General features: G+C 37.1%; 1 protein-coding gene across 2 annotated transcripts in view; it reads left to right on the forward strand.

Moving 5' to 3' along the window:
• Window positions 1-16,233, forward strand: part of LOC128984358 (max dimerization protein 1-like) — a 133,575-nt gene that overhangs the window by 73,665 nt on the left and 43,677 nt on the right. For both annotated transcript variants that reach the window (XM_054403670.1, XM_054403676.1), the window contains one exon: window positions 10,494-10,713. In XM_054403670.1, coding sequence (XP_054259645.1) covers window positions 10,494-10,713 — 220 coding nt within the window. The remainder of the gene's footprint in view (window positions 1-10,493; window positions 10,714-16,233) is intronic.

Below are 16,233 nucleotides of genomic sequence, written 5' to 3' on the forward strand. Positions count from 1 at the left end.
TCACGCTCTCATGTTGTGTATGTAGCTACTGCGTATGCGCAGCCCCTCCCTTAACTTTCAGCCATGACCAAATAAATAGAAAAGAGACTTGATGAACGGGAGTGTTACATCAAGGAGCTTTTCCGATTTACTTAAACAAAATACTGAACAACGTTGTTTTTATGCAAAACAAGATTCTGTTTTGGATACATTGAATGCAAAGTTTTTTTTATCCAATCAGTTATTATAATCGCGCTTTGCGGCGTGAAACGGCACACAAAATCATCTGTATACAAGGGATCTTATAACTTTCTGACATTTAAGGGGATACAGTACATTTTTGACACATTATGATTTTATTTATTGTAATAGTATTACACCTAGTCCTAAATATGACTGCTTTCAGAAACTGACGAAAATAAAACGGTTCAAAGATGCGTTTTACTTGTCTAATGTGTTATAAAATCATTTGATACTTAATCAAAATATTTTAAATAACTGTTTTGCAGTTCCTAGAATTATTTGCTAAACGTTTAACTTACTTTTTTTATTTTTTTACCCCTCCAATTTTTTACCCCAAAATTTTGCCGCCCCTAAAATTTGCCGGGCACATAGTCTGCCTATTTGGAAATATGTCCCTGTTTCTACTGAACAAAATTAGTAGAAAAAGAGATTGTGCTGAATCTCCAGTCAGTGAAAACACTCTCATGACTAACATTCAAGAGGCAGGTTTGAATGTATATTCTGCCAACAACAACAGTGATGACTCTGACTTCAGTGATAATATTGTAAGTTCTGATGCTGAATCATCCTCCTCACACCCAGTTGACAACACAGATGAAGACCCAACATATAGCCCGGAAAATAGTGGTAGGCCTAGACTAGGTTTTTTTGCAAAGACTGAACAGATCGCCTCATATGTTTTCCTCTGATGAAGAAGACATTGATGATGTTCTTCCTTTGGCAGATTTACCTCAAGAAGTCATTGATTTCAATTTATGCCTACCATCAACTAGTATTGACACTAGGTTTATCCTAGATATGCCTACAAAAGAAGCTACTGATGCTATACCTGATTTGCAACAGATACTCAAACTGCCAGGGATTGTGCTAGGCCTAGGCCTAGAGGCAGGGGTTTACGCAGAGGGAGAGGAAGAAGCACAACAAATATGCTTGTTGGTAGAGGAAGAAGTCAGACTCAAGGAAATAGTAGGCGAAGACCTGTTGAACCTGAATCCAGTGAGTGACTGGGATGAAATCGAGGTGGATAATGATCCGGGTTACCAGCACAACTTCACGTACAATGGAGTCCCAGGTCCTAAGCCATTGCCCACCCAGAAACTCCTCACCAATAACCTATTTCTATCAATTTTTTACAACTGATTTGATAACAAAATTTGTAGTCCAGACAAACAGATAAGCTACAAATTACTTGCAATCTGCTGAACACGGCTTGTCACCCCTCTGAGGAATTCAAAGGCTTCCTTGCTGTCGTTATAAACATGGGCATAATCCGGAAGCCTTCAATCAGAAGCTATTGGAGCCAGATATCGTCCCTGTCTACTCCTTGGTTTCCAAAAATGTTCGCTCGAACCCGATTTGAACTTATTTTAAAATTGTTTCATTTGGTTGATGGCAGCAACCTACAGTAGACTCCCTCTTATCCGGACTCCTCGGGACCGAGGCCAGTCCGGATAGCGGTTTTTCCGGTTAAACCGACGTCCCCAAAATCTCATTAAAACGGACCGTTTAAATGCATACTCTATACAGTATTTGACTTAAATTAGGAGAGCATTGTATTTAGACAGTTAATCACTGGTCTCAAATCTTTCCCACGAGAACAGTTTCAGTACCGCCCACCTCCTGCCGATCTAGTCCGGTTAAACCGATGTGCTGATAAAAATTATCTGGATAAGAGGGAGTCTACCATAGTGAAACATGGCGAACCAGGCTACGACCTATGCGGAAGATTTCAACCATTCATCGACCATCTGAACCGGTTAGCCAAGTTTTATTATGTATCCTACCAGAAAATATCTGTCGATGAGTCGTTAGTGGGGACAAAAAAGCGGATTGGTTTGACCCAATACTTCCAAAAAAAAAACCAACACAGGTGGAGATTGAAACTGTGGGTACTGTGTGACGCTCTAACACATTACTGCATGGCACTTTTTTGCTACAAAGGTGCCAAATACAGAGAAAATGACGAAGAAACCACTGAGCATGGCCTTGCATTCTCTGTAGTCAACAAATCTACTGAAAATTGCCAACTGTTTGAACAAAGGCTTCCATCTATTTTTAGACAATATTTTTACCACTCTTCTTCTGGCTAGATACCTATATTCTAAATTAACTTGGCTGACAGGAACTGTTAGAGTTTATAGAGTAGGGGTGCGCAATATTCTACAGGTGAAATATGCTGTTGGTAAAAAAATACATACGCGAAGGTCCTGCCTTGTACATGGCCTACCAAGAGAAACCGACCAACAAATCCCATTTTATTCTGTTATCAACAGATAGCAAGGCAGAAAATGTCAGATACACAAAAATTAGAAGTAGGAAAATAATTGTAAAGACTAAGCCAAGAATAGTCCATCAGTACAACAATAACATGGGGGGCATAGATGGTACTGACCAAATGTTTTACACTTATAAAAATTGGTGTAAATACCTGCTTCTTGTAATCCAAATTGTTGCTGTTATGACGCAACTAGTTTCGACTTATCACAAAGTCATCTTCGGGCGTCCAGGGGATGTCAAATCACTTCATCAGAAGGTCGTCAATACACACATACGTTCATACACGAACATGGTCACGGTTACGAACACGAACACAGACACGAACATTGAAACGAAAAAAGTACGATTTAACGAGTAAAAGCTAAAAATGGTAACACCGGTGAGGATGATGCGCCACGACCGGATATCCGGATATCGTTGACGAACTTCTGATGAAGTGATTTGACATCCCCTGGACGCCCGAAGATGACTTCGTGATAAGTCGAAACTAGTTGTGTCATAACAGCAACAATTTGGATTACAAGAAGCAGGTATTTACACAAATTTTTATATTCAACGTAATCCGGAGGCTAACATCAACAATTTTACACTTACCTTGATGAGCGACGTTAGATGAAACCTTGGAAGAAAGTGATTTTCAACATATTTGGTCGCATGCATTGCTCAATGCATAATGTTTTGTACAAACTCAACACCAAAAAACCAATGAGCCTTCTTTATCACAGCTGTGGTGGATGAACTATCAAATTCTTGGTTCGAAAAGAAATACGGAGTTGCCGGTGGAGGTGGGGGTGACGCAACAGTTGGAAAAGGGTTTGGGTTGGAAAAAGTTCCTGATAACAAGGAAAAGAACTGTACTGTATGCAGTGGAAAAAACCTCGATGGAAAAAGAAGAAGAGTGTGTACTATTGTTGCTTTTGTAAAGCAGGACTGCATGCGGTGTGCTACAATCGCCACAAATGCAACTAAGCGTTAACATTTTGATTTGTAATTACTGTAAAAAGCTTTTTCTAATAATTTTATAAACTAGTGTGAATTGTAGACAGTTTTCTTCTATTCTGAGGCTTTTATTTGATACAGCACATAACAATTTTTTAAGACGCTATGTGAGTTATCGGTATTATTTATATTTACAAACTAAAACTTTTGGTGTTACGGAACATGATGAAAACAACTTTTTGGTGAATCAAACAAAATATTTGTATCAGATATATTATTAAGATTCTTAGTCTTAGGGCTGTTCCATTAATTTCTTTTAATTTGATATTCATCTCTTACATTGATACTTATATACTATAATAAAACATGTTCGTTGCCGTAATTAGGCCGATAACGGATATTGAAGTTTTTATCATAATATACCATAAGTTGGCTATTTATAAATACTAGTAAACACGTTGATCGAAATCGAGCAATTGCAAAGAGGTAAAGTAGTTATTTAAAAACAAATAAAAGTCATCATAATTTCCGATGAGTTTTAAAGACTTTGAATTGAAAAATAAATAACAGCAATTAAATTATACAGCTGATCAAAATGTAAACAATTATGTTCTTCATAAGGAAAAAATGTAAAGTCAGTTTGCAAATCTACGCGACACGCTCTTTGCAATGAGACGTCAACGGATAAAATCGGTTAAGAAATAGTGGGGGAGTTCAACCGACAAAGTTTCATGTAGCGTATTAATTATATAGATTACGCCAGTTTGTTTGTTTTGGTTTAACCTCAAATTTTGACACATATGAACACATGATCGCACTAAAAAGGTTCATCTTCAAAGATATTCCACCACACCTTACCACTTCTAGCTAAAAATCCAATTATGTACATACTTATCTAATTTTTCACCCCACACTTTAAATCAAACATGTGATTGGAATTTCTTACATTTGTTTTGATTTTCTGTTTATTTTCGTTGTTATTTCGTCACCAGCATGGCAACCCATAAGCCCATGTTAACTTTTTTTTAATTTCAAATTCATTTCTTGTGCTTATTTTTGAGCCTATTTTAATTTTTAAAGGGATTCTGCTCATCTACAGGAAAATATCTTTCTAACAGTATGCATAGATATCCCCTGCAATGCACACAAGCTGAGAAAAAAGGTTTTAAAGAAACATGCTTGCCTATTAATATATAGATAGATTTTTGCACCAAATCTTAGGTGCTATTTAGAAATGTATAGTGAGTAGTGACTAATAAAATTTTAATAGGATTAAATTAATACAATGCTGTAAAAACAGCCCATTTTGGCCTGTCATTCCCAGTACTGACCATAGGTATGTCACCTCCAAAAAATTCGCAAAAATGTTGTTGGGGCCCAAAGGGTTAAAGACCTAAAAAAAAAACAAATAATGTAGTATATTGAAGTGTTAATAATTAGTGTTTACAATTAGCAAGCCCGATAAAGTGCGATGGACCCCCAGAAATCAACGATGCCGCATATGCCACGGACAAAGTACTTTCCCTGAGGCCGGTCACCCGGGCTGAACTTCTCGAGGTTGTGATGACAATTAAAGGGAATTCGGCTCCTGGGTGGGAGGGCATCCCAACAAAACTTGTAAAATCAAACATTGAAATATTAGTTCAGCCTATCTTGCACATAATAAACTTAAGTATACTGTCCGGTAAATTTCCAAAATCTTTTATAACTGCCAAAGTCACCCCAATTTACAAATCTGACCAAAAAACATTGCATCAAACTTGAGTCCAATCTCGTTGCTTGGTGCAATATCTAAAATTCTTGAAAAATGTGTTGAGAAACAATTATTTTTTTACCTTGAAAACAAAAACATTATTAGTGATTTACAATTTGGCTTCAGGGACTGTAAGAGCACAAGTCATGCATTGTTCGACATTAATAAATTTATATCAAACTCAAAACAACATGTACTGGTGACTTTCTTAGATTTAGCAAAAGCCTTTGACTCTATTGATAGACATAAACTTATCAACAAATTGGAATTTTGTGGACTAGACAAATATATCTTGACAACTCTCTTGGCTGGTTTAGAAGTAATTTAGAAGACCGAGTGCAAGTTGTTACAATTGATGGTGTCACAAGTAATAAAACAAACATTGAATTCAGTGTTGTCCAGGGAAGCAATCTTGGGCCTTTGCTCTTCCTGGTTTATATAAATAATATATCAAAACTAGAAACAAGAAGCAAATTATTCTTATTTGCAGATGATATGGCAGTGGTGACTACAGCGTAGGATGAGGTGTATGAGCGGGCATCGTCCGACTCACTTAAGTTGAAAAATTGGTTGGATCATAATTCTTTAACTTCAAACGTAACAAAAACTAAATGTCTTCCAATTTTTTTAAAAAAGGAGAGTGATCCGAGCCCGCGTCATTTACGTTTGTACTCCTGTGGTGATCCGGCGTCACGTGACTGTGACTGTAACGTCATCGAACGTGTGTCACAATACAAATATTTGGGCATAATTATGGACGAAAAACTAAGCTGGGTTCCTCACGTGTGGTATGTCAAGCAGAGGCTTAGAAAATTAGTATATGCATTCAATCAGCTGGGCCAGGTGCTGGCGGTGGATCACTCCAGGATGGTGTATTATGCCTATGTGCAGTCGGTGTTACAATACGGTGTCCTGGTATGGGGTGACGTCTCGTCAGCTGTGCTAGAGCCCTTATTCATCTCACAAAAATCATTGATAAAAAAAATTCTTAAAAAACCTCTCCGTTACTCAAAAGACCAGTTTTTCCTTGATTTTCCAGTACTAAACGTCAGACAGCTTTTCATTAGAACATTATTATTGTTCATTAAATCCAATAAAGAACAAATATTTTCTGAAATTCACCATAGGTACCCTACAAGAAATCGTTTAAATCTTGGCTTCAGTTGCCCAAAATATATTCTTACGACCACTAACAAAAATTCATTATATTGCTCACGTACTGTACCGTAATCTTCCAACAAACATTATTGAGGCTGAGAGTTGCAGTGTTGCTGTTTATAAGCGGATGATAGGCGTGTGGCTCGCGCACATCGGGCGGGCTGCTGCAGAGGCTTTGATCCAGTCGGTCTATATTCCAGACGTCTGATATTGTCACGATTCAGTCATTGGTTACATTTTATTTTACTTGAAAAACATTGTAATCCTGTAATCCGTATTGTTCAGTATGTGATTCAGCTCATTGTGTTGGAGCAAATACAATGGGCTGAGTCTTGTGCGGGGTAGTGCGACGTTGCGTTTAATGATAAAAAATAATTTGCCTCATTTTAGAATTCAAATTTTTGTTAGCTTTTAAAATACAGTTATTTAGTTTAGAGCTTAGATTTATTTAATTTGTGTGCTTAGAATAAAAAAGTGCAGTGATTAGAACAATTTTACAATACCCATAGACTGATGATATTGTTAACTCTTCCCCCGATCACGGATCAATAGTCTATTCGGGGGAATAATTCCTTTTACTCACAATGCATTGTAATATTGTTATTATTTTATGGAATAAATCATTTTGACTTGACTTGTTTTTTTATACAGTTATTGGTTACGGAGAAAATAGAAAAATTGTAATTTAATAATTCCCATTTTATTCTTATATAGAACTAGCATACCCGTCGTGGCTTCGCTCACGAAAATTAAAAAGCTAAATGTTCAACCTGAGTAGGGCCTACACTTCCTTATTTTTTTAATTTATTTAGGCCTAACTATTAAAAATCTGTAAAGCAGTAAAACAATTTTTCAAGCCACATAACGTCGCCACTGTGACAATGTCTTAACTTGACAGGAGACGATTTTCACAGCTTGAGCAAACGTTAAACTGGACTCTGATAACAGTTTCTGTTTGATAGTGTTGCTTCTTATTCCACTAACTAGCCGATCTCGAAGAAAGTCGTTCAACGATGCGCCGAACTCACAGTGCGAGGACATCTTCTTAAAATTTGCTACGTATTTGGCAACTCCTTCCCCCTCTAATTGGTTGCGTGTACTAAACTTGTATCATTCCGCGATGAATGATGGTTTAGGATGTAAATGATCCTGAACTAACTTCACTATATCTTCAAAAGATTTCACGTTAGGTTTATCAAGCGTGCACAAATTGTGTAACAGATTGTACGTTTTCTTCCTGACTACTGTCAATAAAGTACTAACTTTTTTGGCATCACTAATCCCGTTACACTCGACCAATAACTCAAACCTTTCAACGTACGAGGTCCAAGATTCTTCACTCACGTCAAAGTCTCTGATTCTGCTGATGATTCCAGACATTGTATCTTGTTCAAAGAAGACACGAGATAAAATTAACACTGGGTTGTCGTAATCGGACATTAACCCTAATACTTAAAAAATTAAAAATACGGTCAATCAGTTACACCGCACACACAAATAATTAGGTTCTTAATAAAGCCCTCGTTATCACTGTAACTTCCTCGTCGCCACTGTGACGACGTTATAACTTGACAGGAGAGGGGACTAGTGAAAATAAAAACTACATAATTAGTTTATACCACGGGCTGCACGGACCGGGATAGAGGTGTAACGGTTGCTAGACTAGGACGGACTGACGTAGTGGTTAGATACATGGGTATAGCGTGGTCGCGGCAGCCAAAGGGAATTTATTAAAATCACCTGATATTACGTTACAGACGTGGCGTGATATGGTGTGATGTACACACACACACTAACACACATTTACATTTTATACAAATCTGGTTTCCTACAAAAAACACTGTTTTACAAATATATCTATATATATAAAAAGGCAAAGCCCTCACTGACTGACTCACTCACTCACTCACTCATCACTAATTCTCTTACTTCCCATTTACCTAGGAGGCTGAAATTTGGTACACTGATTCTTTAGGCATTAAATAGGAAAACTAAGCTGTTCTGATCGGACTCTCGGGCTCCGCCCCAGTGGCTCTGGAGTTTCCCATGTTAACCTTATGAGTACTCATATTGAAATGGAATTAATGAATCTTAACAGCTGTTTCAATTAAACAAGTTGGTTCTGTTCTATGATGTTCAATAGCATTAAAGTTACAAGGATTACAAACAGGGTGCACAATTAAACAAGTTGGTTCTGTTCTATGATGTTCAATAGCATTAAAGTTACAAGGATTACCAACAGGGTGCAGCACTATTATTTCTTTTAAATTTATGACAACAGCTAATTTGCAACCAAGAGGTGAGTGAGCGTAGCGAACGAACTTCAACCTGGAGGCGAGTTACGTTGCGAACAAGCTAACCTGAAGGCAAGTGAGCGCAGCGAACGAGCTCCAACCTAAAAGATAGTGAGCGTAGCGAACGAACTTCAACCAGGTCGTGATTGAGCCATGCGAACGAGCTCACTTATGAAGTTAAACGGGGCAAAGCCCGCGGGTACAGCTAGTTGAATACATAAAATCATCAAATATACTACAAAACATAATGTAAATATTTTCATTTTACGTAATAAAATATAACCAGCTGTTTCCTTAATAAATAGTGCAGATTCAAAAGTATTCATGTGTTCAAATGCAAATAAATCTTTTCTCCATAAGGATAACATGGGAACTTAAAAAGCCACTGGGGCAGAGACCTTATGGATTTTCTTGAAAACGCTTCTTATTGCACATCTAGAGGTTGATTGGAACCTCCATGACAATTCCTGAGTTTTTATGGCTTGTAGTTTTTAAGTGATCAGTGAGTGAGTGGTATTTGACTTTTATTAGTAAAGATAAGCAAACTGTTGTAGTTTGCTTGTTTGTGGATATATTTCGATCAAACAATGCAAATTTATTTATTTTATACTGAGCAATTAATATTTTACTAAAAAACACACTTTATTACCCTCCCTGTATCATGAAACCTAGATACTTCATAGCGTTACGTCCATAGTAATGGCTTTAATGTCGGCCCATTTATTGCGCAATCACAGGGTTTTATTAAAATGTATCTTAGAAACTTAAAAACACCCTAAAGTATACGGTTTTATATATCATTTTGTTTGATAAATTATGGGCTTTAATATATAAAACATAAAAAAAAAGTTTTCTACAATTTTTGTAGGGGTTAAAATTTCTCAAAAATTATAAAATAAATGAAAAAGTTTTTTGTTTGCGCTCAATACATTTTTATAATTTTAGGTCTACAAATAGCCACTTTGTTCTAAATTTTATGAGGATTCCAAAAATATAATAATATAAGGAAGTAGGTTTGCAAATAAATAAGTTATGGGTGAAAAACAGATTTCGTACATTTAGCGTTAGCTAAGAATGCATAGCCTAACCATAGCTAGGAATCTGGCGGATAATTTAGATCAATATCACTGCCTACTTCTTCAGGATCATCAACCAGCCCTTCAAAATCACTTAAATATTCTTATAATGCACCACGTATATCACTACATTTTATTTTTAACACTAAAACAATGATAAACGTAATAAAACACATCAGTCATCGGAGTGAGGTTAACCAAGTTGTTTACAAATACGCACGTCATCTGTCTGCTACAATATTTTCGGAACTAAAATGAAAAGCGTCTAGAAACAGACATCAGGAGAAAGCTTCTAAAGAATCTGCTGGAAACAACGATACCAATCTCGGTCCAGTTCAATCTTATTCAGTCAGTCCCAGAGCCTTCGCCGTAAACGATGTTTGTGTGTTGCAAAAGCAACGCATAACACCACGGCGGGTGTGTTGTGCGTCGATTACGCGACGCTTAACACTCGGAGGGCCAGACCTAATGATATTTAAATAGATTTATTTAAAAATCCTATCAGGTAAATGGAAATTCGCTTAGTCTGCAGGTTTGCTGCGGCAGGGGTATTTAATGCACAAATAGTTACTAGTAAGTTAAATATCTTGCTTTTTTTCAAGGGGTAAGTTTTGACCTGGGCACTTGGAGTTTTTAACAGCCACAATTGTAGAAAATGTCTGTACTGCCATAAAAAGGTTTATTGAAGAGAAAGAATTGTTCACAAACTTCTATTTTATTAGGTTGTGAAATTGGAATACAGTTAACCATACTTTAAACTGTTAAATCTTTCAGAATCTTGAAAACCAAGAGAGAAAGCATGCAATTCAGAAGGAGCACCTGAGTCGAGAACAAAGGTACCTGAGAAGGCGGCTTGAACAATTGGGTTCTCTCTACACAAAAAGACGATCTGTTTCTGAGTGTTCTATTTCTACAGTGTCAAGTACAAACTCATCCAGATCTTCTTCTTCAGTACCTGTATCTGCCCCTTCACCCTCTTCCATCTCTGAATCTGGTAAGAACTTGTCATGTAATATTGCTATTACGGAATTTATTTTCAGGAAGTAAGCGATTAGGGAACTAGTAACAGAAAGAGGTCTGTACAACTGTTTATTTTGAGGTGCCTACAACAACAAAAACATCATTTGACTACACTGTTTGACATGTTGCCTACCAGCCATCACACCCCTCTGTGTGAGGTCTCTTGTGTGACCTGGTAGTGAATGTGTTAAACATTTGTCTAATAAATGATCTGTTCACAATAGCTCAATCGTGATTTGCATAATAAATCAAAACTAGCTGTTGGCCCGTCCAACATACGGGAATCAAGAAGTCGATTACAACTGAATATAATTCAGAACAGCTAGTTTACACACATGAAGAAAAATTCTGGCAGCTTTAATAGGGAAAATGATCTTGTAAACAAATATCACGTGACCACCTATTTCTTCAGCCGATTATAGGCCTATACGATATGCATTTTAAATCCGATAACTTTATATTAAAACAGTAATTGTGTTTATTTGAAAAGCCTTGAAGTTGGATTGGCGGTCGATTCACACACACTGGTTTAAAGTACAGTAGCTACATGTTGTTGAATATTCCGAGAATCTACAAATAATCGCTAACCAGAAAACTATAAAAAAGTTATTTTAACAAAAACCTGAATGATGTTGTTTATTCAAATTCAACTTTAACACTAACAAATCATCTGTTAATAAACAATAAATAATATTAAACACAGACTGTTAGAAACATGATTAGAGTTATTACTAAATCTCAACACTTTCCCTCATGTTTATAACTGTTTCAAAAAAGTTTATCTCAATCATAGCTTCACACAAGGTCTTCAGTCGTGGCCTATGATGTGGTTTGGTCAAACAGTCTGCAGCTCTCCAATGACTGTGATGCTTTCCCCACAGCAAAAGCAATATCAGGACGGGTTCCGGTCACCAGATACATACATGCTCCAACACATTCTCTGTATGGTGGTAATACTTTAGACTTAACTTTTTCTTGAAGGTCTACTTTCCCTACTGTTGTGTCCTTTATGATAGTAGTCCATGCCGAAACGTTTAAGAATTCTTTTGGTATATCCCTCCTGGTTAATTCTTATAGATCCATCTTCTTCTTGCTTTATTTCTAGCCCAATAAAGTAAGACGCCGGTTTTTTAACTATTTTAAACTCTTGTTTCAAGTCTTTCATGAAGTCTTCGAGCATTTCAGGATCCCTTGAAGCAGAAGCTTCTTTACACGCTCTTTTTTAATGACAGGGATCTGCTTCACTCTTATTTAAGCCAAGTTGAATCAGAAAGTTGCCAATTCTTTTGTTCCAACACCGAGGAGCTTGTTTGAGAATTGAGACCATACAAACTCCTTATTAAACGGCATACTCTTCCTGAACCATCATCGTATCCCTCTGGCTGCTTCATATAGACTGTCTTTTCTAGGTCTCCATAAAAAAGACTGTAGAAACATCAAACTGTTTCAGTGACATTTTCTCATTAGCTGCAGTACTTAACAGTGCTCTTACTGTTCCCAGTCTAGCCACAGGACTAAATGTCTCAAAATAGCACTCCTTTCTGTTGTGAGTACCCCTTGATCAACAACCTTGCCTTGAACCTTTGAAAGTTATAGAACTACAGGAACATAGACCACGCTAGAAACGTCCGATTGGGAGCTAGTTGACCGTATTACTACACAAAAAGCTGATAGGATTGGAGAACTAACTAAGGAGAACCATATTAAGAAGTTTAATTCTCTTCTCGTAAAACAATCTGCCTCACCGGCTCCTCCAGTAATTGACAGCGACAAGATGGTTATCAACCTCACGGATGAAAACATCGATGAAGCTACGAAGTCTCTTCTTTTAAAGGGACTGAACTACGCTATTGCTCCGAACAGAATACCTACGGAGGAAATTGTCGTTGCTGTTGAAAACGCTATTAAGAATCTTCCAACTGTAGAGTCTGAAGAAATTCTACAGGAGGTTTCAGCTACTACGGAAAGCCAAGCCACCGCAATCTAACTTAACCCGGGAGGAGAGATTCGCCTTACGCAAATTATCCAAGGATGATTAAAAAATTGTACTTCCAGCGGACAAAGGCAATGCAACAGTCGTCAAGAAGAAGGAAGACTACAAACACAAAATGACAAAGATGCTAAATGAAGGTCCTTACAAAGTCATTCGCAATCCCACATCTAGAATTACTACATCAGTCAACAAACTCATTCGTTCTATGCCACAGCTTAGTGAAGAATACAAACGCCATCTTATTAACTCTGATCCACGACCTCCGATCATCTACGGTCTTCCCAAAGTTCACAAGGACGGGATTCCTATGCGACCCATAGTCAGTTCAATAGGATCACCTACGTACAACATCGCCAAGTTTGTTTCTAAACATCTTTCTGAGTTCGTTAGGCTGACTGGAATCGTTTGTTAAGGACTCCAGACACTTCATCGAAATAATTAAGCACGTTAAACTGGATGATAATGATATCTTAGTGAGCTTTGATGTTGAATCACTTTTTACTAGCATTCCTATTCCAGAAACAGTAGACATCATAAGAACAATCCTGGATGACAGCTTAGCTCAGTTAGCAGAGATTTGCCTAAATTCCACGTATTTTTACTTCGATGGAAAATACTTTGAACAAACAGAAGGGGCAGCGATGGGTTCACCGTTATCTCCTGTAGCAGCCAACTTATTCATGGAAAATTTTGAGAGAAATGCATTAGAGTCGGCCATGCTGTGTACAGAAAACCAACGCATACCAACAGATATTTAAACGCTCAATCACATCACCACCCGGCACAGAAAAACGGCATATTAAACACACTGATAAATAGAGCAATCCGCATCTCAGACATGGAAAACAGGATTAGTGAAGAAAAAGTGATAACTTCGGCCCTCTTAAGCAACGGTTATAGTAAAAAGGATATTAAGAGAGCTTTTAAGAGACAGGAATGTAGGCTAGCACAAGTAGCAGCAACTGATAACCAAAAAGTCAGTGACAACAGTGAGAAAAGACATAATTCGCATCTTCCTTATGTGAAAGGGACATCGGAGAAGATTGGCAGGATTCTCAAAAAATACAACATTACACCAGTATATAGGCCTCTGAGAAAAATTAGCTCACTCCTACCCAATGGAAAAGACAAATTACCCCTAAGCGCACCGGGTGTATACAAGATTCCTTGTTCCTGTGGAAAAGTTTACATCGGAGAAACCAAACGGATGATTTCAACTAGATTGAAAGAACACATTCGCCAGACAAAACAGGAAAATATTGAAAAATCGGCAGTAGCAGAACACAGCTTTACAACAAAACACGCCATAGAATTTGACAAAGTTAAAGTACTCGCTAAAGAACCCTATTTCTACCATAGAAAAATCAGAGAAGCTATTGAAATCAAAAAACATCCAGATAATTTCAATTAAGATGAGAGCTACAAGCTTCCACAGTCATGGAATCCGGTATTACGTCACCTTGTTTACTAGAAACTACTAGAAACAGCCAGAGCAAGGGGAGTATGCATTCCTGCATTCCACGCGCTCGCCAATGACCTCACCCCAGCTATATAGTATACCTGGACGGACTTCTCTGACTTAGTCTCAGCCTAGCCACTGAGGATGCCACTTCATAGTAAGGGCGAAACGCCTGGCAGTGCAACTGACGACGCGGTTTACGCCGAAAACCATCACCATGGATTTCAATGAATGCATTTAAATACACAATCAAAATCCATAGCATTGCAATAGAATTGTGTTATTGTCACCGTTGCCTAGCAACTAATTATTTTTATTTTTGCTGATTCCTCAAATTATTTCTTTACATAACCTTAAAGTTGTAGTTGTGTTGACTATCAGTGTGCATTATTATAGTGGTGACTAGTGGTAATAGGGTATAGTGTGGTGAAAAATAGCGTTCGTACCACGGACCGAAATGGTTTTGCAGCTCTCGATAAATTTAAGTTAAGAAGTTAAGAAAATGGATTCTAAGTACATTATTATTTACAAAGTAATTAATACGAATTACAAAAAACTGATAAGATTTTTTTGTCTCTTTTGTCGTGAATCATGAATTGCAGGTCTAACTTCCTCCTCCTCGGTGCGCGCGTCATAGCTTATTTTTGGTATTTTTTCCCTGGTGGGTTGGTGCAAGAAACGCCTTTAGAGTGTTGTATATTTGACTCCGCATGGGATACTTCCAAATCCAACAAATGTTGAAGCTGCACCACCAGATCTTCTTAACAATATCTAAGTGTGCAAAAAGGTGTAAAAGTGGTTGCACTTGTCGGAAGAACGGGGTCAAATGTACGAGGAATGTTTTTTAAGTTCTCCGTTCCAGCGCTGCGATTGGCATTTTGGACATTTGCGCTGTGTATGTGCATCTATTGGCAAGCCTGCACCACCCAGTGCATTGCTCATCATGAACGTTAGTGGGACCGTCTTTAAATGTCCTTACCCACTTGTGTAACATTCCGTCACTCATAATGTTCTTGCCATACACTTGACTTATCTTTAGACTAGCAACAGTGCCCGTTGTGGTTAAATACAACGGTCTCCAGTAAAATAATGGTTATGAAATCCATACACCACTTTACTCACTAATATTAATGGTACAGTTTAAGCACATAACATTAGAATCACACACTTAACATAATGAACACACTTTAAATACAAATGCAAATTGTTAACAACAACATTTAATCAAAGAAAAATTAATTAGATAACAATATAAAAATAAGCTGTTGAATTATTAACACATGTTTCGTATGATTAGATTATGCATACTGGTAAACAAATTATTACCATCTATAAAAATAATTGGTTTTTCTTTTCCGAGTCGGGTTAGCTCTTCTATCCGACCGATTTTCATAATTTTGGCCTTAAATCAAAGGTAGGACGTACCGCAGATATGCCATCAAGCATCGGCATTCATTTTGACGTATATTTCGATTTATGCCCAAACTGCCTCACTGTACATTTCTTATGGGAGTTAAATTTGGTTTTTTTCAAGTTCAATGTTTCGAAGGCGGGCGATGGTTTACAGGAGGACTCTTCTACCCACCCGATTTTCATAATTTTGGTCTTAAAATAAAGATATGCAAGCACATATTTGTCATCAAGCATCATCATTAATTTATCTTATGTATTACTCGACAAAAGAATTTTTTTTTTCACTTCAATTAAAGATGTATTCCAGCAGTTCTAATTACATTATACATTTTAGTCTAAAAACCTTAAGTGAAATACCAGCTTTCATTTGAGCTATTGATTATTAAGATCAGACTACCTAAAGCACACTGCTGAATCACGAATCAACAATAATTACAATTGTTTTTAGTACCTATCTGCAATCAATGATACGTTTTTATTTTAGTTATTTTGTATGTCTTGGTCTTAAAATACTTCAAAGGCTTTCACTTGAGATATTGATAGTTTTAATCAGTTAAGTTAAAGATACTGTATTGCTCAATCAGAAAATATAAATTTGATTATATCTTGGATATGGAATTTAGTTTTAG

This window comes from Macrosteles quadrilineatus, unplaced genomic scaffold (assembly GCF_028750875.1).
Source record: "Macrosteles quadrilineatus isolate MER2022 unplaced genomic scaffold, UCM_ALF_1.0 Scaffold_1__1_contigs__length_201487025, whole genome shotgun sequence".
NCBI classification, from domain to species: Eukaryota; Metazoa; Arthropoda; class Insecta; order Hemiptera; family Cicadellidae; genus Macrosteles; species Macrosteles quadrilineatus.